This window comes from Chiloscyllium plagiosum, unplaced genomic scaffold, assembly GCF_037043375.1.
Source record: "Chiloscyllium plagiosum isolate Xiang-an unplaced genomic scaffold, Cpla_swu_hap1 HiC_scaffold_18, whole genome shotgun sequence".
Classification (NCBI taxonomy): Eukaryota; Metazoa; Chordata; class Chondrichthyes; order Orectolobiformes; family Hemiscylliidae; genus Chiloscyllium; species Chiloscyllium plagiosum.
Window position 1 is genome coordinate 55940484 of NW_028270156.1, and position 23856 is coordinate 55964339.

Genomic DNA, 23856 nt, shown 5'->3' on the forward strand with positions numbered 1-23856 from the left:
GTTCTAAACTACCTCTTTACTTTGGGAGAAACTGTTTAATATATCTAATTTTTACCACAGCTTCTGTAAACTTAAAAATACAAGTTTTCCAAATTGGGATTTTCCCCTTGGCAAGAACAAAATATCCTGATCCTTTGGGACAGAAAGCAAGCTGCCCCTCATTGTTTACTCTATCTGCTTGTAAAACTCTTCCAGTGCAAACAAATTTTCACTATGGCAGGGACACCTTCTCTCATTCTTTTTTTTAAAATCATGGCTCCAGAAATACAGGTGAGTTAATTATTAAACCCCCTCAAACACATAGACCAAACTTTAGATGTCACTAGTTCAAAATCTAAACACGAAAGAAACATATAACAAAATATATGCCTCACACACCTCTTATCACATTATTAACAATGGATGTACAGAATTAAATAGAGGTATATTGGGAAACATTTCCCACTCAGGTATTCAGATATACAACTATCACTAATACAGCAACGCCCATCCGTTAATGTTAAATGGCATGTACGATTGATCTGTATTTACAGAATTCATGCTTGAAACCTTAAAAAGTCTAACATTTGGTTTCCAAAGTAGAGATGAGAGAAGCATAAGGCAACTCACTTTTCTCCTTGGAACATATCTCCTGTTTTCAGTTGTCTGAGTCTTGCTGAAGTACAATTCTATGTGGACAAGCTATTCTCTGGTATCTCATCCAAATATCTGTCCTTCATTCACAGCCTGGACAGTGAGTGTACACACAGACTGGATGTAGGTTTGCTTCTGAGCTGGAAGGTAGTGTTTTCAGATGTTTCATCACCAAGAGCTTTAACCGATACTACATTGGACAAACAGGCAGAAAACTAGCCACCAGGATACATGAACATCAACTAGCCACCAGGATACATGAACATCAACTAGCCACAAAGAGACATGACCCACTCTCAGTAGTATCCTTACGTACAGATGAGGAAGGACATCACTTTGACTGGGAAAATACATCCATCCTAGGACAAGCCAAACAGAGACACACACATGAATCCTAGAAGCATGGCAATCCAACCACATCTCTAATAACAAACACATTGACTTGGATCCCATTTACCACCCCCGAGAAAAAGAACAGGAAATGACATTACCACAGGAAATGACATCACCAACTCAAGGACAGCTAAATATATAAATAGAAACGGGCCATGACACCAGTGCTTCATCCAGAGGCTCACTGATGGTGTTACTTAGTATGGTGATGAAACATCTGAAAGCAAACCTTCCAGCTCAGCGAGCAAACCTATATCCAGAACCTCAACCTGAGCTACACATCTTCTCAAAATTTGTATATACACAGACTGTTTGGTTATTGAAAGCCAGACAGCCAAACCTGAAGCTCATGTCATAATTGGACTCATCAGGTGATCTCATTGGACAGAAATAAAGTGATAAAACTCTTAACTTCGCCTCCCTATCCCTGCCCAGGCTAATATCTGAATAGGGCTTTTGCCCGAAACGTCGATTTTACTGCTCCTCGGATGCTGCCTGAACTGCTGTGCTCTTCCAGCACCACTAATCCAGAATCTGGTTTCCAGCATCTGCAGTCATTGTTTTTACCTAATATCTGAATAGGACCAAAGTTAATAACATCTTTACCCCCATCCAGGTGAAGGTCAGCTGTTTGTATAAATCATGAAACAAGCCTGTGACTAGATACACACAAATATGTTATATAGTTGGCCGTGTTTTTATCCATTAGTTGTTGAAGCCTTTTGAGGAGATTCTTTTAAAGGAGTTTACTTCATGCAAGCGAGGTAAATCAATTTTGTAAGGTTTGTGGTTTTTAATCAGATTGTCATGAACGTTGAGATTTCAGGCTGAGAAATGTGCTCACAAAAGGTTTAGTTTTGTTCCCTGTGCTATCATTGAGAGAGAGGAATAAATCTCAGCAGAGTTGACAGCAAAGCCAGAGCTGAAATGCAATTTATATGTTTTCAGATGAATATTATTAATTAAGATCTATCTGCATAATGCTGAATGCTGCAGTAAAAGCAAACTATGCAGATGTAGGAAATCTGAAACAAACAGAAAATGCTGGTGAAAGTCAACAGGTCTGGCAGCATCTGTGGAGAAAGAAACTGAGTTAATGTTTCAAGTCTGGTTGACTAGTTATACTGCACTCAAAATGTTAACTCAATTTCTCCCACTATAGATGCTGCTAGAGCCGTTGGGTTTCTACAGCATTTTGTATGTATGTTTGGTACAGTTGCTCCATTTGGCCTTTCCTAGGATTCCTGCTCCTGATCTCTAACTGCAAGGGCAAGATCAAGATTCATTCTGTGAGTCAAATAGGGGATGAACATTTATTGTCTGGCCTGACATTTGATGAGAACATTTGGCATCTCTGAAAGTATCTATTAGTGAGAGTTGCCGTGTTCAAGAAAGCAGAGAAAGGGAGTGATAGTACAAAGAATATAAGTAAGTACAAAGGGAGATAAAACAACTTATCTCATTTTATTGAGAGCCTATATATGTATTCCATCACGGTCTTGCACATGACCATATGTCCTCACCTATGGCTTTATTTCCACTATTGCTCCTGAAAAGAATTAGGAAGTGCCAGGAAAAAACTTCATGAATATGTCTACCCTTCTCATCGGTAAAGACAATTCTGGTGCAAGGTATCCAATTTTAGTTCCCATAAAAAAAGATATTTATAGATAAGAAATTTATATCAGTCTAACTATGTTTTAGAAACGCTAATGAATACAAACCAATACCCACCTTTTGCAGTCTGACCCTCATGTCTTTAACTCACAGGGAAGAAGTAATAATTCATGTTTCTGAACTTGCAGGTTTACTTTTATGAGCAACGAAAGCAGAAATTGCTGGAAAAGCTCAACTAGTCTGGTATAATGTCTGGAGAGAAATCAGAATTAGCATTTCGGGTCCAGTGACCCTTCCTCAGAACTGGTCTTACTTTTACGAGCATGAATTCGGTGTAGACAGTATGCCTCCACTATACCTATGTGGTTATGAGTTTTCCAGTTTTCTCAGTGGAACATATCTCCTGTGACAGGTACATCGCCAAGGACGTCCACCATATCCAATCAAGAATTCTGGCACATAAGAACTTAAGAAATATGAGCTGGGTAAGCCACTTGGCTCCTCAGCACACCCTAGAAATATTCAGAAACCTGATTATAATAGAGTAAGGTTTTTATACTGGCTGTATGATTTTTTGGGGAATTGTTTTTGTTTCCAGACTGTGACTAATCATGGGATGAATCACCGGCAGCACTCACAATCAGCACAGGCACAGCACGAACTTCAGTTAAACAAGCTCATCTCTTTGAGATAACTCATTTGCAGATTTTCCCTGTTAACTGTTGCCCACTATATTATTCTTTATTCAGCAACCATTATATCACTCAATCTCTGGTACAACACTGTTAATTATTTCTTTCTTTCTCTCTCTCTCTCTCTCTCTCTCGTTCTCTCTAACCCCCTCTCTCTTACTATGGTACCTCTTTTAGATTAGATTAGATTACATTACAGTGTGGAAACAGGCCCTTCGGCCCAACAAGTCCACACCGACCCGCCGAAGCGCAACCCACCCATACCCCTACATTTACCCCTTACCTAACACTACGGGCAATTTAGCATGGCCAGTTCACCTGACCTGCACATCTTTGGACTATGGGAGGAAACCGGAGCACCTGGAGGAAACCCACGCAGACACAGGGAGAACGTGCAAACTCCACACAGTCAGTCGCCTGAGGCGGGAATTGAACCCGGGTCTCAGGCGCTGTGAGGCACCACTGTGCCACCGTGCTCTTCTTTATCTCTCTGCAACAACTGTACCACTCTTGCTCTCTCCTGTACGACAGCATCACTCACTCTCTGATCTCAGTATGGCTTCCTCACTTTTCTCTCCTGCACCACTATATCAGTCACTTACTCTGTGTGTGTGGTAGTACTCTCTCTCTCTCTCTCTCTCTCCAGTACCAGTGTTACACATTATGTATAATTCAACTACTCAGTGAACATTAGTTAATTTATTATCCCTTTGCTCAGAGAATAATGGCTTTGTTGCATTCACTTGTGAAAAACATTGGAGGAATGAAGGAGAGTAGAGAATGAAACTTGAAGATTTATTAAAACGCTGCATAAAAAGCAAAGACTAGAATTTGGTGTTAGGCTGTGCAATGCATGGATTGAGTCTCGGAGTATTTTGGTATTTTGTGAAAGGCTACATATAAAAGAAAATCTTTCTCCATTCCAGGATTCACGATTATTCTCTTTCTGTCTCAGCATGTCTGTCACAGAAGACTTTTCACAGCAGTATCTCTATGCCAGATGGATATATGTTGAAATCATCTTGTTTTTCACAGTTTAGTATTTCCTGTGTCTGCAGGTGCTGATCTCTTTTGCTGTCCTGTTCTGTGGAGTGGTACAGATGATGTACTGGAAGTCTACTTATAAGCATCTGGTGAGTCATATTCCAAACCTGGACTCAGTTACACATATTTATGTTAATATTGTTTGTAACTGAGTGCAAAAATGACAGATTTTGTTTGTTGTGGTGAACAGGTACCACTGGGAATGGTAGTGCTCCTTTTAAATGGTCAACACAATTTTGTCCACTTACATTAATGCAGAATTGGCCATAATGTGGCCATGGTCAGCAATAAATTCGAAGTTGCATTCAGATGTAATATCCGAGAAGCAAAACTGCCACACATAGTTCAGTGAAAGGTGCTGAAGAAAATCGACAGTTTGTTTCGTAGTAAGGGGAATTTTAAGGGGAAGAGTGCATGGATTTTGTTAGTTGGAACTTTATTTTTAAAAAAACTCTCAAAACTAAACCGACCTCAAACACTCCCATTTTAAGTAGCAACAGAGGGAAAATATTAGGTGATTGGGTGATGGGTGCCTTATTAAAATATTTTAATAAAGCAGTGTTCCTCAAATCTTTGTTTCAGTTTTAATACTGACCAACCAGGTTTCCCAGCACTGGGGACCCTAGGAGCTATGGCAGGTAACTGCTGCATGGAACCGATAAGTGCATTTTCAGCACTCTTTGTGGCGTGGAAGGAGTGTTAACTTGTCCAGCATATGGACTTATTCTCCCCATGATTCAATTTCATCACAATGTCTTCCACAGTCTGTGATCTCTTTCTGCACCATGGGAACCCCAAACTCTGCTTTTCTTTTTCCTCATTCTCTATGGTCCTCTGCAATCCTTTCCCCTCTTCCATGATTCCCTCTGATCCCTGCTGTCTCTTGAGTGCTCCCCCATTCTGCAGCTTTTGAACAAGATGGCGGCAGAGTAACAGGGCTGTGTGCTGGCTCCTGAGCCTGGGCTTGTCCAATCCCATCTACTTTCTTTCTTTCCCTTTCTTTTAGTTCTGCATTTTCTTTATGTCTTTTATAGCTTTCTCGTTTTTATTTTCTTTAAAGCCTTTTGTAGCATCAGCACAGCAGCAAGAGGGCCATGCACTGCAGCCTCCCAGAGCATGGAGGCAGAGGCGGCGAATGTGGCTCCTCCCGGTGATTGGAGGTGGAAGTGGCAGGAGGAAGATCCTTCTCCTGGCATTTGGGGCTGGTGGCGGCAGTGGCAGTGATAGCAAAGCTCCTCCAGTGATTGGAGGTGGCAGTGTCAGCATGAGCAAGAACGTGTCTCCTCCTGGCAATTGACACAAGACCAGCAGGCTGACTGAGACTCCAGATTGTGGCTAGCCCTTGGACTTGCATCGGTATTTCCAAACATCTTTATGGAAATAAGATTTAGACTTCAATGTCTAGTTCTTTTGGTTTTTTTTTAATATATTCTGGCTTTGTAACCAAGATGGCGCCGGAAAATGGCGACTTTGTACACTTTTGACTGCAGTCATGTGTTCCTATACTTAAGTACACATGACAATGAAATCTAATTTTAGTTGTAATTCATTGATGTCCTCTCACTTAATCTCACTCCCCCTCTTCTCTGCTCAGCAGAACAGGCCTGGTGCCACAAGCCAACCTGCCTGACAGCTGTGGAGCCTCTCAAGCTGATAGCTGTGAGCGGGAAGTGGAATCCAAAATAGTAATGACACCCTGCTGCTCTCTCAGCAGCTCCAGAGAAAAACATGAGCTTCTGGCTTTCGTGATCCAGCAGAAAGTGTGAACAGGGATGGGATAAAGACTCAAACTAGTAAGACAGGGTGCAGAGAGGGATCAGCAGAAAATAAAAGAAGCCTAATGATAAATGAAACAGGAAGGCAGAACACAGGACAGACTATATTAAGGAATTACATAATTGGATAGAGCACAAATAGAAGATTAAAAGTAGAATTAATAATAAGGTGGCTTATTATTATTATCCACAATAAAACAAAGGAACTGGAGCCAACTATACATTAATTGGAATCAGATATAGGTAGGATTAGTGAGGCATGACTTCAAAAAAAATTAGCACTGGGAATTAAACATTGCATGGCATAATATATTCAGAAAACTTTACCTGAGGAATAAAGGAGGTGGGATAGCAAACCTTATAATGGTCACACAGGAAGTGACAACCATGAGTAAGACAGAAATGGAATCTATGTGGATAAAGAGAAAAGATGACGGATTGATCACACTTGTAACAGTAATCTATTAATCACCCAGATGGAGGAAGAAATATTTAAATATGTTAGGGAACCTCTAGATCTTTGGAACCATACTATAATATGCTTTAAGGTAAAAATCATGAAGAATAGGAACATGAGAGAGACCAAGGTAATGGATTGTAGAAAAGTTGATTTGAGTTGCTGACTGGGAATAGGATTTTGGGAAAATAAAATGCACAATAATATTTGACAACATACGTGGAACTAAAGGGAAATGTTTAAAGCGATGTTCAGTAGAATTAAGGAAAATCATATTTTGCTGAAAAGTAGTAATAAGCTAAAACTTAATGAGAAACCATGGATAAATGAAGACATAACAGAAAAATTGAAGATAAGGAAAGAATACACCAAGTACATGGACAGCAGGGAACAGCATGATAAGGGAGAATAAGCAACAAATAGGAAATCAATCAAAGAGGAATTAGGATGGCAAAGAGGAAATATGAAATGAAATTGTCAAGAAACATAAAGCAAGTTATAAAATCTTGTACAGGCAGAAATAAAAGGAGGACAGTTAAGATTGGAAAAAAAATTAAATAGATTAATCAAACTAAAAGAGGAATAAAATATTTTGTGGTCTAATAGAGGCCTTTAGAATTATGAAAAGTGGGTTTAATAGAATGCATACTGAGAAAATGTTTATTTCTTTGTTAAAGAGTATAACTGGAGGCCAACAATATGGGATAGTCACCAAGAAATCCAGGAGAAAGTTCAGAAGAAACTTGTTTATCCAAAGAGTGGGGACAGTGTAGAATTTGCAACTACTGAAATTGATTGAAGTGAATTGTAGAGATGCATTTAAAGGGAAGCTGAACAAGCATTTAGGGAGAAGGAAATAGAGGGTTATAATGATAAATTCAGATAAGGCAAATTGGGAAGAGGCTTGTATGGACTATTATAGCCAGTCTGGATTGATTGGGCTGAGTGGCCTGTTTCTATACAGGGAATAAAACAACTACTGGGAGTTCTTTAGAAAGAGATAATTAAAAAAATAGAAAAGTGTTGCTAAATGTGTATCAATTAGGCCACACTTAAGAGTACAGTACTGTGTGCAGTTCATATTATAAAACAGATTAAATGCACTGAAGAGGGTAAAAATTGTAAGGATGGGACTATAAATGCCCAATTATACCAATCATGATAGACAAATAGATTTCTAGTCCCATCCTTACAATTTTAACCCTCTTCAGTGCACCTAAGCCTTTTTATAATAAACTCTTGAAAAGCCTCTGCATCACCCTAATATAGATAAATTGTCAACAAATATCTCAATTTCTCTGAAGTAATGCCACAAGAAAACATTTTCCCATCACCATGTCACCCTTTACTTGCACTTGGAAAGTCCTTGTCGCTGGTCTAGATCCTTCAGAGCTAGTCTCAGAATTGCTGATACTCTTCTTTTTATCTCTCAGCCAGAGCTCCCTGTTTGGACTAGATTATCAGCTCCAATCAAGGGATTCATATTCTGTGAAGTCCAGCTCGCCTGATCTCACTACAATCACCATATCATTCCTCCTCCGAGTCCGAGGATATAGGCCAGATCGTTTTCTTATCACGCTACCTGGGGTGTTTTAACACCAGGTTAGATATCCTCTGACTCTGCCTTTGTAATGGGCAGCGTGTAACACACAGGAGCTCTCCTCTTACACCCAGAGCATCTTGGGAGAAATTCACTTTTTTCTTCCGGTGGCAAAGGCATCAATGTGGCATGATCTGCAGAATTAATCCCAGATTCAGACATCTTTTTCATGCTCAGCAGAGAGAGAGAGTCCACGGGTTCAGACAGCCTTTCCAACGGTTCCGAGGAGCGGGCACAATTTGCTCCCACACCGTTTGCAAGTTTGCGGCTTTCATATGATCCTTGTGCTTGTTCAGGATTGATGCTCCTACCTGAACTTCCTGTGTCACTGGACCTGACCTCACGTCGACCAAGACTCTTAACCATGCAGGGCCATTCCCTTGGTTCCTACACCAAACTTTGTTCCCTGTAGTAAACTGTCTCTCTCAATTGGCAGAGTCTGGCGTTGGGCACTTGCATTTCTGATGCCGTTTCACCCTACATCTTGGGTCCGGGAAGATCAAATTTAACCTGGTGCGGAGTCTTCTTGTGATTCGCATCTCTGCTGGATCTTTCTCTGTTGTTGCATGAGGGATGGTCCAATAATCAAATAGGAACTGGGATAGTTTGGTATCCAGCAAAGCTGTAAGCAGTTTCTTCAAGCCTGCCTTCAAAGATTGGACTGTTCTTTCTGCCAGACCATTGGATGATGGATGCTCTGGTGCTGTCTTTGTAAGTTGAGTCCCACTTGACTTATATGGACAGTTCCATGCCATCCCATTCAACTTTAGGAAATACTAGAATTCCCTGCTAGTAAATGATGGCCTGCTGTGTGTGACCAATACTTCTGGGGGTTTGTGTATTACAAAAGTTGTGCGCAGTTTTTCTATTGTCGTTCCCCATGTTTGATGAATGAACTCCTTGCATATCCAACCACTTTGAGTGGGCATCTACAATGACTAAGAATGTTGAACTCAAGAACGGATCTGGATAGTCAAAGTGTAATCAAGTCCAGGGTTTACCCAGCCATTCCCATGAATCTGGGATAGCTGCTGCTGGTAATTCTTATCCATGTTGGCACTCTGGGTTGCCCCACTAATATGGCTATGTCTGCATCCAAGCCTAGCCATCAGACATACCTTCTTGCCAACATATTAATTTTGGAGACCCCTGGATGACCCTGGTGGAGTTCAGCCAATATCTGGTGGCGACCTTTGCTTGGGACAATCACTCTTGCTCCCCATAATAAGATGCCATCCTCTACTGTGATCTGGTCTCTCTGGGGCCAAAGGTCTGTTTATGATGGCCCTTTTGTTTCCCCCATCACCACCAGCTGTTTCAGTTTTGCCAGGACTGGATCTTTCTGGATCCAAAGTCTGATATTGTCAGCCATGACTGGACGTGTGTCCAGAAAATTTAAAACCATTCTGGGTATTTAATTAAGACATCAATGTTCTTAGTCATTGTAGATACCCACTCAAAGTGGTTGGACACGTATGGAGTTCATTCATAAACATGGGAACGACGATAAAAAAACTGCGCGCAACTTTTGTAATACACAGACTCCTGGAAGTGGCGGTACCATTGGTGGTGTATCTATCAGTGTGATACAGCTCAGTGCATCCATGTTTGCTACTTCACGCTGTTCCAACTTATTATTATACGCACTTAGTATTAGAGCCCACCGCTGAATTTAGTCTGAAGCTATGGGCAACACTGCCTTAACCTCTTTAAGTAGGCCTAGTAGGGATTGGTAGTCCATTATTATTACAAAGTTACAACGGTAAAGGTATTGGTAGGACATCCTGATTCCAAATATGAGTGCCGAATCTTTCTTCTCTATCAGGACGTATTTACACTCTGCATTAGCTAAAGTCCTGGATGCATACACTATTGGGCGTTCCTCGCCGTTAAGCCATTTATGCGGTAATACTACGGGATGCCATACGGGAGGCATCGAATGTCAATACCAGATCTCACTTGGGATCATAGTGTGCCACCACCTTAGAGAATTTACTTCTCTGAAAGCTATGTCTTGGCTACGGAACCACTTCAAAGGCTGACCTTTTTTGAAACAGTTAATGTAAAGGTGCCAAGATGGAGGCCAGGTTATGTATGAACTTTCCATAATAATTCACCAGTCAAGGAAAGACCTAAGCTCTGGTACACACATGGGAGCTGAGGCACCTTTGATCACTCTCACTTTATCTTCCAATGGGTGTAACCCGGTCCTGTGACTTTGTAAACCAAGTAGGTCACTTGTGATGCCTGGAACACACGTTTCCCCTCTATGGCATATGCCTGCCTGGGAGAAACATCTAAGGACTACATCTAAGTGCTCTAAGTGCTCATTGTTGGTCTTCCCTGTTATTAGTATGTCACCTAGGTAACTGGTGACCTGGTGACTTTGCTGACCTCATAAAATGTTCTCCATCGTCTATTGAAAATTTACACAGCTGACGTTGCCACAAATGGCAGTCTAATATATTGATACAAATGTTTACGGTTATTAATTCTACCATACTTCTGGGAGTCCTCATCTAACCACAATTGCAAGTATGCATGGCTCATGTCCAGCTTCGTGAAGGACAACTCCCCTGCCAGCTTTGTATATAAATCCTTTATGTGAGGGAATTGGGTATTTATCCAGCTGCAAAAAGCAGTTTACCATTTGTTTAAAATCCCCACAGTGGCAAGCTGACCCATTCGACTTCAAAATCGATTGGTGCTGTCCATTCCACAATTAGTTTGATGATTCCTTTGCTTTCCAGCCTTCTGATTTCTGCCTCTACTTAATTGCTGTGGATGGGCCTTGCAGAATTATGGATTTGCTTCCTAGTCAACATGCAAGGTGGTCTGGGCTCCTTTGATAATCCTTAGCCTTTCTTGAAAGACTTCTGGGCATTTAATTAAGATATCACAAAGGCAACTGTTTTCTAATTGAAAAGTGTTGAGCCAATTTCAGTGAATCTCTCTCAAACAATTTCGCACCATCAAGATTGGGCCTGAGCCTCTTACTACAATCAATCAGTGGACCTGAACCAGCTGCTTCTCATAAGAAACTGGAACTGAAGACATTCCCTTAATCTGTAAAGGCTCCCTGTTGTAGCTTCTCACCATTGTACAAACTGAAGATTGAACTCCAGAGTGAATTTTGTTAAAGCCCAGTTGTGCGATCACTGAAATGGCTACTTCGGTATCAACCTCCATTAGAACCAGATGACTGTTTAGCCAGACGTTTATTTTGATTAGTTCTGATTTGGATGTGGCTAAGTATTTTAACTGTTCCATGCCAGATGTAGGTGGACTTTTCAGGTGCTGGCCTAGAAGTTCCCTTACTCAATATAGATCCAGTAGCATTCCTTTTCTGTCTTGAGTCCGCACACCAGCAGCAACTACAATGGTTTGCCAGCCCGGATCCTAAAGACAGTTTGATCTATTTGGCCGAGACTCATCTTTATTTTGCTATGGGCTGATCTAAAGTCCCTCTGTTCAGGATATGTCCTGAGTGAGGCTATGCAATTGCCTTCAGTCAAGTGACATTCCCCTAAACTCAGTCAGTCTGGCGAGTGTCTACTTCCATTGGAATACCCTGTAACTCATATGCATTTTCCAATGATAAAGCCAGTCATAGTGCCTGTTTGAAGTCTAGTAGGGCTTCAGTTAGTAGATGCTTTTGCATGGTTACACCGTTAATCCTACATACCAACTGGTCTCTCAACATCTTATTAAAGGTCAAACCAATACACATGCTTCTGGCAGTCTTCTTAACCTGGTCAAAAATCTGGATATGGAGTTCCCTGCTGCCAAGTAAAAACGAATTAGAGGCTTGAGGTCATGATATTTCTTAATTCAATCCATCAACACTTGAAAGGTTTCAATATCTGGAGCATCAGGGGAAGTTAGACTCCTAATAATTGTAAAGGCAGCTTGTGGACCTGCAATCAGGAGAATTACTTGTTGCTTTTCATCTGCCCTAGTGTCATTTGCCTTTTAAAAGTAATACATTCTTTCCACAACTCAAAGACAAACTGTGGGCGAGTTTTTTCAGGAACATGCTTTACTCTTGTTTGCCACTGAAATAACTACATAGAAGTTGGTATCCCGTCACTAAGTCATTCTTTATTTACATGTTGAAAGTCCTAGGCACTAATTCAACTCCCTCAGAACCAGCTTTCAGGTTGTCGAATGTCTAACACTCCTCTTTTTTATCTGTCAGCCAGGGCTCCCTGATTGGGGCTGTTAATCTGGTCCAGTCAGGGAACTCATATTCTATGATGTCCACCTGACTAACCTCATTACAACCACTGCACTCTCAAAACTATATTTAAAACCTGTTTTTTCTGACATGGATAATATGGTGTTTTCACCAGAGTAGATACTGGAAATTTACAAGGATCTGCTATTACATGGACACTTTCTCATCTATCCTCTGACTGATCTCAGGGTATGTCACTTCCTCACAAAATGTATCTGAGCAGTGGTCTTAGAGCCAGTTAAATACAACAAAACAGCAATTATCACGCAATACCAGACTGCCGACTGCTCACAGCAACCCTATAGGACATCACCTCCTATTAATTAAACCCTTGATCAGTCATTGTTTGTGTTGTTAAAATTGCAGACGTGATTCACAGACAGTAATAATTAATCTGAAGCAGACATTCTTGGATTTATGCCTGTGTAGTTCAGAGAATCTTTACTTAGTACCTATTACTAATAGAGCCTAATGTGAATGCACAGCCTTTGGCTCAAGGCCTCACTTAATAAATTCCTTGAGGCCTATAAGCCATCATCAATAACCAGGGATTAAATTGAGTTTTGCTTTGTGAAAACTGACAGAAGATACTTCAAGCAGACCATCCAATAAAACTGGATTAGGGGAGGCACGCACTCTAATTTCTGTGGCTTTATGGCATCCACAGCTGTGAAGGGTTGAATTTTACCATAAAATCAGTGAAGTGTCAATTTTAGTGAGTTTCATGGTGGGCTTGTCCTCTTGAGCCCCAGTGAGATTTCACATTTTGGTTCCTGAAACTCACCGCATTAGATGTGCACCATGCCTCTGTGTGTGCCTTCCTCATCATATCTACCTTCTTGCCACAAGCAAGTGTTGTCCCAAAGTCGGGACATATTTAAAATGCCACATTGGGTTGCTGTGTATGCTTTTTGAATATGAAGAATTTCCCTAAGCCAGGCGAACAGAGGAAAAATAAATTCTCCACCAATGCTCCAGGCTTTGCAGACAGGGACCTGGAGGTCCTGGCAGATGGATAGTGCAAGAAAAAGGCCATTCTGTTCCCTCAGGCCTACCAATGGAGACGACAGCCCCAGATTCTGGTCTGAGGGCTGGCTGCCACCTGGTATCTGGAGGAACGTGCGGCACTGCCACAAGAAGGTCAATGACTTTCTCAGCTCTATGAGGATAAGTGCTATCCTCTTCTCTCTGTACCCCACACTGAGTCTATCTCTGCTATCGCACCCACCTATATGCCTCGGCTCATACTCTATCCCTCCCACTGTTGCATGCACTATCTTCCCTCACCTGCTCTCACCCACCTAACGCCATCCATACTGCTAACCATCAATGCCACCAACTCACTCTCTCGAACACTTTTCCCCACCTACGCCAGCACTAACGGCTGGTCAAACCACTTTCATCTCACTCAATCTCTTATTTCAGGAGTAAACTGCCCACTATAGACCCAAAAGAGCCAAGATATCTGATAGGGCACCCAAAGTCCATCTCCTCATCCCCTACGATGAGAGGACCCTTCCTCTAGCTGGTGAGGACCACAACCATGCCTGTTGTGATGCTCAAACTGCATGTCATGGCAACCAAATAAGAACCATTGCCCATTGGTATGCTGCTGTCTCATTACGGCCACTAGGAATGTACTCTTAACATGAGCTTCTACTGTTTGTTGCAATGCATTCTCTCTTTTGTCTCCAGCAAGCACTGGTGGAACATGCATAGTCTCTGCCTTCAAGAGACTGGCCCCTCAAACTATCTCCTCCTCCCCTTCTGAGGAAGAAACCACAGACCCCTCAGAGGTAGCGTCGGCATACTAGCTTCCTTCAACTTCTTTCAGTCAGAAACAGACAGCTCCGATGGAACTTTGCTCAATTAGATTTAGGAGCACAATCTGGTGAGCACATCACTTTGACAGCTGTTCGGTTGGCTGAGGAAACAATGTCCCAGGTCGCTGACACTTGGAGAACTGTCTAACACCATCTTACCAGGCATCATTCATTCCCAGGCTGGAAAGGACACACAATGTCAAAAATTAACAACTTGGAGTGATGGACAAGTCATTGTCATGGCCACTGGGCACTGCCTCAAAAGTGGAGGACTTCAACTCTTTTTCTACTGTCTCTGGCATATGAACATCTGGCTGTCTTCATGAACAGCCATGATGTGGAGATGCAGGTGCTGGATTTAGTGAACAAAGTTAAAAATCACACAACACCAGGTTATAATCCAACAGGTTTTTTGGAAGTACAAGCTTTTGGAGTGCTGCTCCATCAAGTAGCTATATGAAGGAGCAGCGCTCAGAAAGGTAGTGCTTCTAAATAAACCTGTTGGACTATAACCTGATGTTGTGTGATTTTTAACTTCATGAACAGCGTGATGGCTGTTATGGAGTTCCAAGTTCAGGACCCTTAGTGTCTGCTGGATATATGCATAGACCTGTATTTCATTACTCTAGCCAGTGGTGGTCAATGCCAACAGAAAGGTGACAGGAGGCATGGGACCTTGACTCTTATTATTTATGCAGCAGCTGAAAATGGTTGGGTATGACCATTATCCTGAGGAATTAGTGCAGTGAGGTCCTGGAGCTGAGATCATTGATCTTCCTTTGTGCTCAGTATGACTCCAACCTAGTGAAGAATTTTCACTCAATTTCTATTGACTCACTCAGTTTTGCAAGAGCTCTTTGATGCCACACTTGATGTCAAGGGCATTCACTCTCATCTCACCTCTGCACTTTAGATCTTAGCTGTATTGGAATAGCTCAGTTTGAGGCACAGTTGGTTCTGGAGCAGAGATCTATATTGCTACCGCTGGAATGTTGCCAGTGCCAAATTCTTTGCAGTATCCAGTGCCTCCAGCCATTTCTGTACCATGTAGAGTGAATCAAATTAGCTGAAGACTGATGTCTGAGATGCTGGGAAATCAAGGGGAGGCTGAATTGGATCATCCACTTGGCACTTTTGGTTGAAGGTGGTTGACCTAGTGCAGGTCTAGAATCAATACTAAAATTTTCTGCTATTGACGTCAGTACCAGGGCATGAGCAGCATTGATACCCCCGTTATCGATCTCTGTACATATTCAAGTTATACCAGATAACCCCAATGTTGATGCAAGTGCATGTCCAAGATCAGTCCTGATACTCACTGCATTATAGCTCCAGGGGTGGTACTGATCTTCTAGTAATTAAAACAGGTACACTTCCAGGAGAATTACTGCTATACATGTTGGCCTCGACCAGAATTAATATCCCTTTTAATGGTTCTGATTTACAGTCATGTACTAGTTGCATATATGTACTAGTCTCCTAACCATACACATCCAAATTCATTACAGATATCACAACTGAGATCAGTGTAGATCCAAGATTAATATTGCTAACCTAGTGAGTGACATCTAATCTGGAACCAGTACTGATACCACGATCCCAGCCTCTATGAGTAGAGGAGCAACAAGATGATTCTGTGATAAAGACTATAACTTATGAGGATAGATTCACTCAACTGCTCTTGATTTTATTTCAGAAATAAAAATGTTGAGAAACCTGGATGATGTTGATCAATGCAGAGTATTTATAAAGCTGTGAACATGGGACCGGAGCCTGCATAAAGTTAATAGCAGGAATGGAGCCTTGAGATTGCTGGAAAATTAGAGAATGACTCTAGGAGGAGGACAGCAGAGTTAAGAAAGTGTATATCCCATGTAAAGATTGAGAAAACTGTGCAGTATTGTAATTAAATTATTAGGCTGTTTTGCTCATTGAATAATTAATCCTACATTACATTATTACAACACTTTTAAAGAGTTTCATTGGCTATAAGGTGTTTTTTGTCAAGTCTTTGTTCCTTATGAATCCAAATTACAAAATTCCAGTCTTCCTGCAGTCCGTGTGCAACATGTTCCTACAATTCAGTAGTAAGGGCGTGGAGTGCCCTGCCTGCAACAGTAGTAGACTAGCCAACTTTAAGGAGATTTAAATGGTCATTGGATAAATATATGGATGATATTGGAATAGGGAAGGCTAGATGGGCTTCAGATCGGTTTCACAGGGCCTGCACTGCGTTGTATTGTTCTATGTTCACATGAAGCAGACATTGCAACTGAGTCAGCTCCTTGATTGTCAGGATTTTGAAGGAAGCCATGGTGTGTTGTGTTACTAGTGTCATTGTCCACAGTCAATTTTACTTTTTGTACTCCCCTAGTTTAGTAAAAGGGGCCATATAGCTTGGCCTACCAGAAATGCCAGACAGTATCAAAACTATACTGCCTAGAACTGTTGATTAGAGATGCATTATGCTTAAAGGAATGGACACGTCTACTTGGCCACAAAAGAAGGTCACTGCGTCCAGAGGCAATATAGCTATTACATCTGCTTTAGAAGGATCTGCAGACAACATGCAACATAACATGGCATCAATTTTAATCATTTAGCTAACTATAGCTGGCAGATTTTATGTCAAGCTTCATCCAATTTTGTGCAGAGGATATGAGCAGGGTCAATAGGTTCCCAATGTTTTACACAAGAGAAAGGAAATTAAGTTTAAATGACCATTTAAATCTCCTTAAAGTTAATTTCCTTTCTCACTAAATAGTAAAAACAAAATAATGGGGCTGTCAATTCCTGATTTTCAGAAGCAAAATGATGACTGATGATACCCACATTTCTATCCAGTTCTCCAGCCATAATGGTTCATATGAATATCAGAAGGGTCCTATTCGATCAGTGCATAACTGAAAAGTGAACACCAGCATCATATAGTCTACAAGTACTTCTTAGGCAACACCCACATTACCTTCAAATGAGAGCAGTCATTTGAACCTGGAAAGCAAAAGGGGCCTTTTTCAGCCTTAACACCCTGACAGAACTGATGGCCTTAGGAAGTAAGTCAGCATTTTCCCATTTCCCTGTTTCACAACTGGAGTATTGTTCCATGTGCTGTCCCAGACATCATTTGCTCTTCAAACATTTACTTTATCATCCACTTTGTTTTGCCAACTCTTTTCTGAGTTAATTCTAGTGCCAGATTCAATCCTAGCTGCTAGCCAAGTTTAAAGAAAATATGATGGCTGCTTCCAGATCTGTTCAGGATTTGTGCAATGTAAAGAAGGGTTGTTCCCTAGTCCAAGACTGGAAAATGTAAGCAAGTCTTTCTGTTCCACCTTTCTCATCAGAATATCTACTTTTGAAAAGGATTCCCTTCTGTACAACACAGCATGGCCTTGTTTCCTCTCTACAATTTTTGTGTTTCTTTCACAGGAGGAAGGTATCACTGATTAAACCAGCAATTGTCACCCATTCCTTTCTTAGAAAAGTGGTAATGAATCTTATGAACATGACTGTCAAAGTCCTGAAGGTGTAGTAGACACACAGTGTTGTCAGGAAGTGGGTATTACGTTCAGCAATTTCTCTTGTCATCAGCAAAATGGAGCAAGCAACTTCATCCTAATTTTCAGAGTAATTGCTGTGTAATTCTTGACCAAGTTTTCTTTGTAATAATGCAGATGACTTGAGCTTGAAAAGTAGCATTATGCTTGACCATGGCACAGGAGGATCTGATCTGGCAACTGAGAGGCCTGGTCATGAAAAATCCTCCAATGGAGACCGCTAAGTCCGAATTGGAATAGGTTACTAAAGCATTAGAGTCGAGTGAGCTTTACTTATACAACATTTGGCTGGGAGGTGTAAAATCTAGATATCCCAAACAGCTTGACATTAAAGGCTAAAAATAGCTAATTGCTTACAATAACTGAGAGCAAACATGTGGGCAGCATTGCTTATGATGCAGAGAGAGCTTCTGCAGGAGGTGCAGTAAAGGAGGTTCCTCATTTGGAACTAAATGTCAAAGCATTCTCCTTGTTCCAGTCCCACCCTCCCCCAACACAGGGTCTACATGTAAGGATATAAGTTGAAAGCGGAGTCTGTGCAATTTGAATTAAGTTCTAGGCATGAAAGATGCTTGCTGTTGTTGTGACAAAACAAAACATAACTATTTTTACTGGTATTCTTTATAAATGTCTTTAAACTGTGGAATAGATTTAAACAGAACATCTGGTCTATGTAAGTGCTCAAGTACAGAAAAACAAATCCATTCAGAGCACATGAGGTGGAGCACTTGGGCACATTCCATTACCCACCGCCAGGGAAGGGAGGGGGAGGTGAGTACAGGGAGGAAATATCAGCAAAATCAAGTACAGCTATATTTTAAAATGTTCACATTGTTGCCAATGAGATCTGTGAGGTGGCTAACATTCGAATATAATTGATTTCATCAGGTGGAGAATGCAGTGAAGGACGTATACGATTTTCTGTATGAAGATTTCATGAGAAACAGTTCGACTAATTCAAAACAGGATTTGATGGCCATTCACTCAACTGTAAATACTCACTTTAATCTGTTTCTACTGTCCCAGATGTTTGTTATAGAAGTACTGACTGGGAATGTTAAAATATTGCAGAAAGCTGACATGAAGACTTGCATTTATACTGTACTTTTGATGCAGTCAAATATCCCAAAGTGTTTCACAGTAGTACTATCAAACATTTGGCACACAGTCACAAAAGGAGATTCAAGGACAGATTACTAAAAAAGGCAAATTTTAAGGGGGAGCCAGAGTAGAGAACTGGGCAGGCTAAGTGAAGGAATTCTAGAGTGTGGTAGCTCAGCAAGTGGAAGAATTAAAATCAGAGAAGTTCAAGAGGCCAAAATTGAGAGAGTGTTGTAAAGTGGGAGGTTTGTGGGCTGGAGGAGGTTACAGACATGAGAAGGGCAAGACCACTGAGATATTTGAAATAGGATGAGGAGGGTTGCTAGACTGTAATTCAATGATAGGCTGTCAGGGAAGGATGTGGTGGAAATGTGGTGGAAATGTGGAACTTTTTCAAAGAGCAGATACGACGTGTCCATGATATGTATGTACCTATCAGGCAGGAAAGAAATGGTCGTGTGAGGGAGCCTTGGTTGACGAGAGAGGTTGAATGTCTGGTAAAGAGGAAGAAGGAGGCTTACATAAGGTTGAGGAAACAGGATTCAGACAGAGCAGTGGAGGGATACAGGATAGCCAGAAGGGACCTGAAGAAAGGGATTAGGAGAGCTAAGAGAGGGCATGAAAAATCGTTGGCGGATAGGATCAAGGATAACCCCAAGGCATTTTATGCGTATGTGAGAAACCTGAGAATGACGAGAACGAGGATAGGTCCGATCAAGGACAGTAGTGGGAGACTGTGTATTGAGTCGGAAGAGATAGGAGAGGTCTTGAACAAGTACTTCTCTTCCGTATTTACGAACGAGAGGGACCGTATTGTAGAAGAGGAGAGTGTGAAATGGACTGGTAAGCTAGAAGAGATACCTGTTAGGAAGGAAGATGTGTTGGACATTTTGAACAACTTGAGGATAGACAAGTCCCCCGGGCCTGACGGGATATATCCTAGGATTATGTGGGAAGCAAGAGAGGAAATTGCAGTACCGTTGGCAATGATCTTCTCGTCTTCACTGGCAACGGGGGTGGTACCAGGGGACTGGAGAGTAGCGAATGTTGTGCCCCTGTTCAGAAAAGGGAATAGGGATAACCCCGGGAATTACAGGCCTGTTAGTCTTACTTCTGTGGTAGGCAAAGTAATGGAAAGGGTACTGAGGGATAGGATTTATGAGTATCTGGAAAGACACTGCTTGATTAGGGACAGCCAGCACGGATTTGTGAAGGGTAGGTCTTGCCTTACAAGTCTTATTGAATTCTTCGAGGAGGTGACCAAGCATGTGGATGAGGGAAGAGCAGTGGATGTAGTGTACATGGATTTTAGTAAGGCATTTGATAAGGTTCCCCATGGTAGGCTTATGAGGAAAGTCAGGAGGCATGGGATAGAGGGAAATTTGGCCAATTGGATAGAAAACTGGCTAACCGGTCGAAGGCAGAGAGTGGTGGTAGATGGTAAATATTCAGCCTGGAGCCCAGTTACAAGTGGAGTTCCGCAGGGATCAGTTCTGGGTCCTCTGCTGTTTGTAATTTTTATTAATGACTTAGATGAGGGAGTCGAAGGGTGGGTCAGTAAATTTGCAGATGATACGAAGATAGGTGGAGTTGTGGACAGTGAGGAGGGCTGTTGTCGGCTGCAGAGGGACTTAGATATGATGCAGAGCTGGGCTGAGGAGTGGCAGATGGAGTTCAACCCTGCCAAGTGTGAGGTTGTCCATTTTGGAAGAACAAATAAGAATGCGGAATACAGGGTTAATGGTAGGGTTCTTAGTCAGGTGGAGGAACAGAGGGATCTTGGGGTCTATGTACATAGATCTTTGAAGGTTGCCACTCAGGTGGATAGAGTTTGTAAGAAGGCCTATGGAGTATTATCGTTCATTAGCAGAGGGATTGAATTCAAGAGTCGTGAAGTGATGTTGCAGCTGTACAGGACTTTGGTTAGGCCACAGTTGGAGTACTGTGTGCAGTTCTGGTCGCCTCACTTTAGGAAAGATGTGGAAGCTTTGGAGAGGGTGCAGAGAAGATTTACCAGGATGTTGCCTGGAATGGAGAGGAAGTCGTACGAGGATAGGTTGAGAGTTCTCGGCCTTTTCTCGTTGGAACGGCGAAGGATGAGGGGTGACTTGATAGAGGTTTATAAGATGATCAGAGGAATAGATAGAGTAGACAGTCAGAAACTCTTTCCCCGGGTACAACAGAGTGTTACAAGGGGACATAAATTTAAGGTGAAGGGTGGAAGGTATAGGGGAGATGTCAGGGGTGGGTTCTTTACCCAGAGAGTGGTGGGGGCATGGAATGCGCTGCCCGTGGGAGTGGTAGAGTCGGAATCATTGGCGACCTTTAAGCGGCATTTGGATAGGTACATGGATGGGTACTTAATCTAGGTTAGAAGTTCGGCACAACATCGTGGGCTGAAGGGCCTGTTCTGTGCTGTATTGTTCTATGTTCTATGTTCTATGTTCTATGTTCTAATGTACGTTGGTTCACAAGGTGATAGGGACTTGGTGCAAATTAGCATTCAGGCAGCAAAACTTTGGACAAGCTCAGGCTTGTGGTGGATAGAAGATGCAAGGCTGGTCTGGAAAAGAGAGAAATAGTCATGTCCAGAGGTAACAAAGGCATTGGTAAAGTTATTTTTATCAGATAAGGTTAGGTGGGGTGGAGGTGACCATTGTCATGGTGGTGGAAGGAGGAAAGTCAGAGGTTGATGTTGAGGTTGAAAGTGGTATATATTTGCCAGAGAGAGATGGAACAGATGACTAGGGCTATCATCTGAGATAGCAACCAAAGACGTGGTCTTCCCATTATTTAATTTATGTAAGTTTCAGTTTACTTAGCATTAGATGTTGGTCAAATGGGTGACAAACGAGATGCAATGAAAAAGTTGAGAATGATGATACTGAGATACATTCCGATCTGGTCAACATACATATGGAACCAAAGAAAATTGTCTATAAAGATGTAGTGCTCTCTCAGGTGTGGATTTCTCCTTTTCAAATGTCAATTTGAATCTGGAACCAAGTCAAGGGAATCTCCAGATGTCCTGTGTCTGTGCTGGCTGTTTACTCTATTTGATGATGAACAGAGACAGATACTCAGAAAACCACACAATGTTTTACAGTTTTAAAAATGGAATTTTATAGAAAGTGAAATAAATGTTTGAGAAATGGGATTAAGCTAGAATCGGAAATATCATAGACAAAATCTTAAAATATGTATGTTTTAAAAGTGTTTCATCGTGGAGAAATTTGATGTTCTACAAATATAAAATTGACTTTCCAAGGCCAGAGATGTTTTTAGTAGTTATGCAGTTAGTACATTGTGAAAGCCCAGTTACACCTCATGCAACATGGTTTAATTTGTACAGAAGGAATAATGGCATAAAAAGGTATCTTTCCTTCAGTTCAGTAATTTACTTGATTGCCATCTATGGGCAGGGGGTTTCAATACTTCACGCTGAGTGGAACATTGCTATCAACTCTGGACACTACACTGCACATGTGCAGATTCCTGAAGTTGCATCACAACTGCAAAACAAAGCCATTTTTTTCAGAAGTTAAAGGCCTTAAAGGGCAGCTCAAAATAAGGTCCTGGTCAGTGCTGATGTGGCAACGGTCTCAATGCATATTTTGAAAATGGATTCACCCTGCCAATACACATTGCTTAAGCTCATGCATAGTAACTATTATGTGAATTAACAGTGATAAGCATTCATACTAATGCAGAAATGTTAACACAGCATCAGAAATTTTCTAAACGGTGAGAAAATTCATAAAGCCAAAGTACAAAAGGATCTGGGAGTGCTAGCCCAGGATTCTTTAAAGGTTGACTTGCAGGTTGAGTCCATGGTAAAGAAAACAAATGTAATGTTGTCATTTATCTCAAGAGGGTTGGAATGTCAAAGCAGCAATGTGTTACTGAGACTTTATGAAGCTCTGGTTAGGCCCCATTTAGAATACTGTGTCCAGTTTTGAGCCCCACACCTCAGGAAGGACATACTGGCATGGAGTGTGTCCAGCGGAGACACACATGATCCCTGGAATGGTAGGCTTAACATATGATGAACGCTGAGGATCCTGGGATTGTATTCATTAGAGTTTAGAAGGTTGAGAGAAGATCTAATAGAAACTTACAAGATAATGCATGGCTTAGAAAGGGTGGACGCTGGGAATTTGTTTCCATCAAGTGGGGATACTAGTACCCGTGGGCACAGCCTTAGAATTAGAGGGGGTCAATTTAAAGCACAAATAAGGAGACATTTCTTCAGCCAGAGAGTGGTGGGCCTATGGAATTCATTGCCATGGAGTGCAGTGGAGGCTGAGACGTTAAATGTCTTCGAGGCAGAGATTGATAAATTCTTAATCTTGCAAGGAATTAAGGGCTATGAGGAGAGTGTGGATAAGTGGCGTGGAAATGCCCATCAGCCATGATTGAATGGCAGAGTGGACGTGATGAGCCGAATGGCCTTACTTTCACTCCTATGTCTTATGGTCTTAAATTCTCAATACCTCAAAAACAGGGAGCATGAGTTTAGGAATTCCTGGCATCTATGACCCGTTAAATATAATTTCGTCCAAGTTACACACACACAAATAAATCTTGCATAAGGAACTGGATATCCTGGCTGAACTGAACCATATAGAGTTCTAATGGATACTTGGAATACTTTCACTTCATTCTTACCTGCATCTTTGGCCTTTTTCTCTGTTGTGGAAATTATAAAGTGCCAGTTCACAATTGTCAAAGTGAGAGCCTATCTGGCCTTTAACCTATCTTTAATGCTGCTCATAGAAGGATATTATTGAGCAGTATCTGTTTCCCTATTATCGTTCTGTTATTGACTTCTTAACAAAGGTGGAAAACAAAATAGAGCAATGAAGAGTAAAACAGCAAGCGTAATAAACTATGGGAAGATCAGATATTAATAACGGCCATTAATGTC

General features: G+C 41.5%; 1 protein-coding gene across 1 annotated transcript in view; it reads left to right on the forward strand.

Annotated features, from left to right (window-relative positions):
- Window positions 1-23856, forward strand: part of LOC122557903 (tetraspanin-32-like) — a 72731-nt gene that overhangs the window by 33379 nt on the left and 15496 nt on the right. The window contains exons 4-5 of the mRNA XM_087996672.1: window positions 4394-4468; window positions 18717-18818. Coding sequence (XP_087852798.1) covers window positions 4394-4468; window positions 18717-18818 — 177 coding nt within the window. The remainder of the gene's footprint in view (window positions 1-4393; window positions 4469-18716; window positions 18819-23856) is intronic.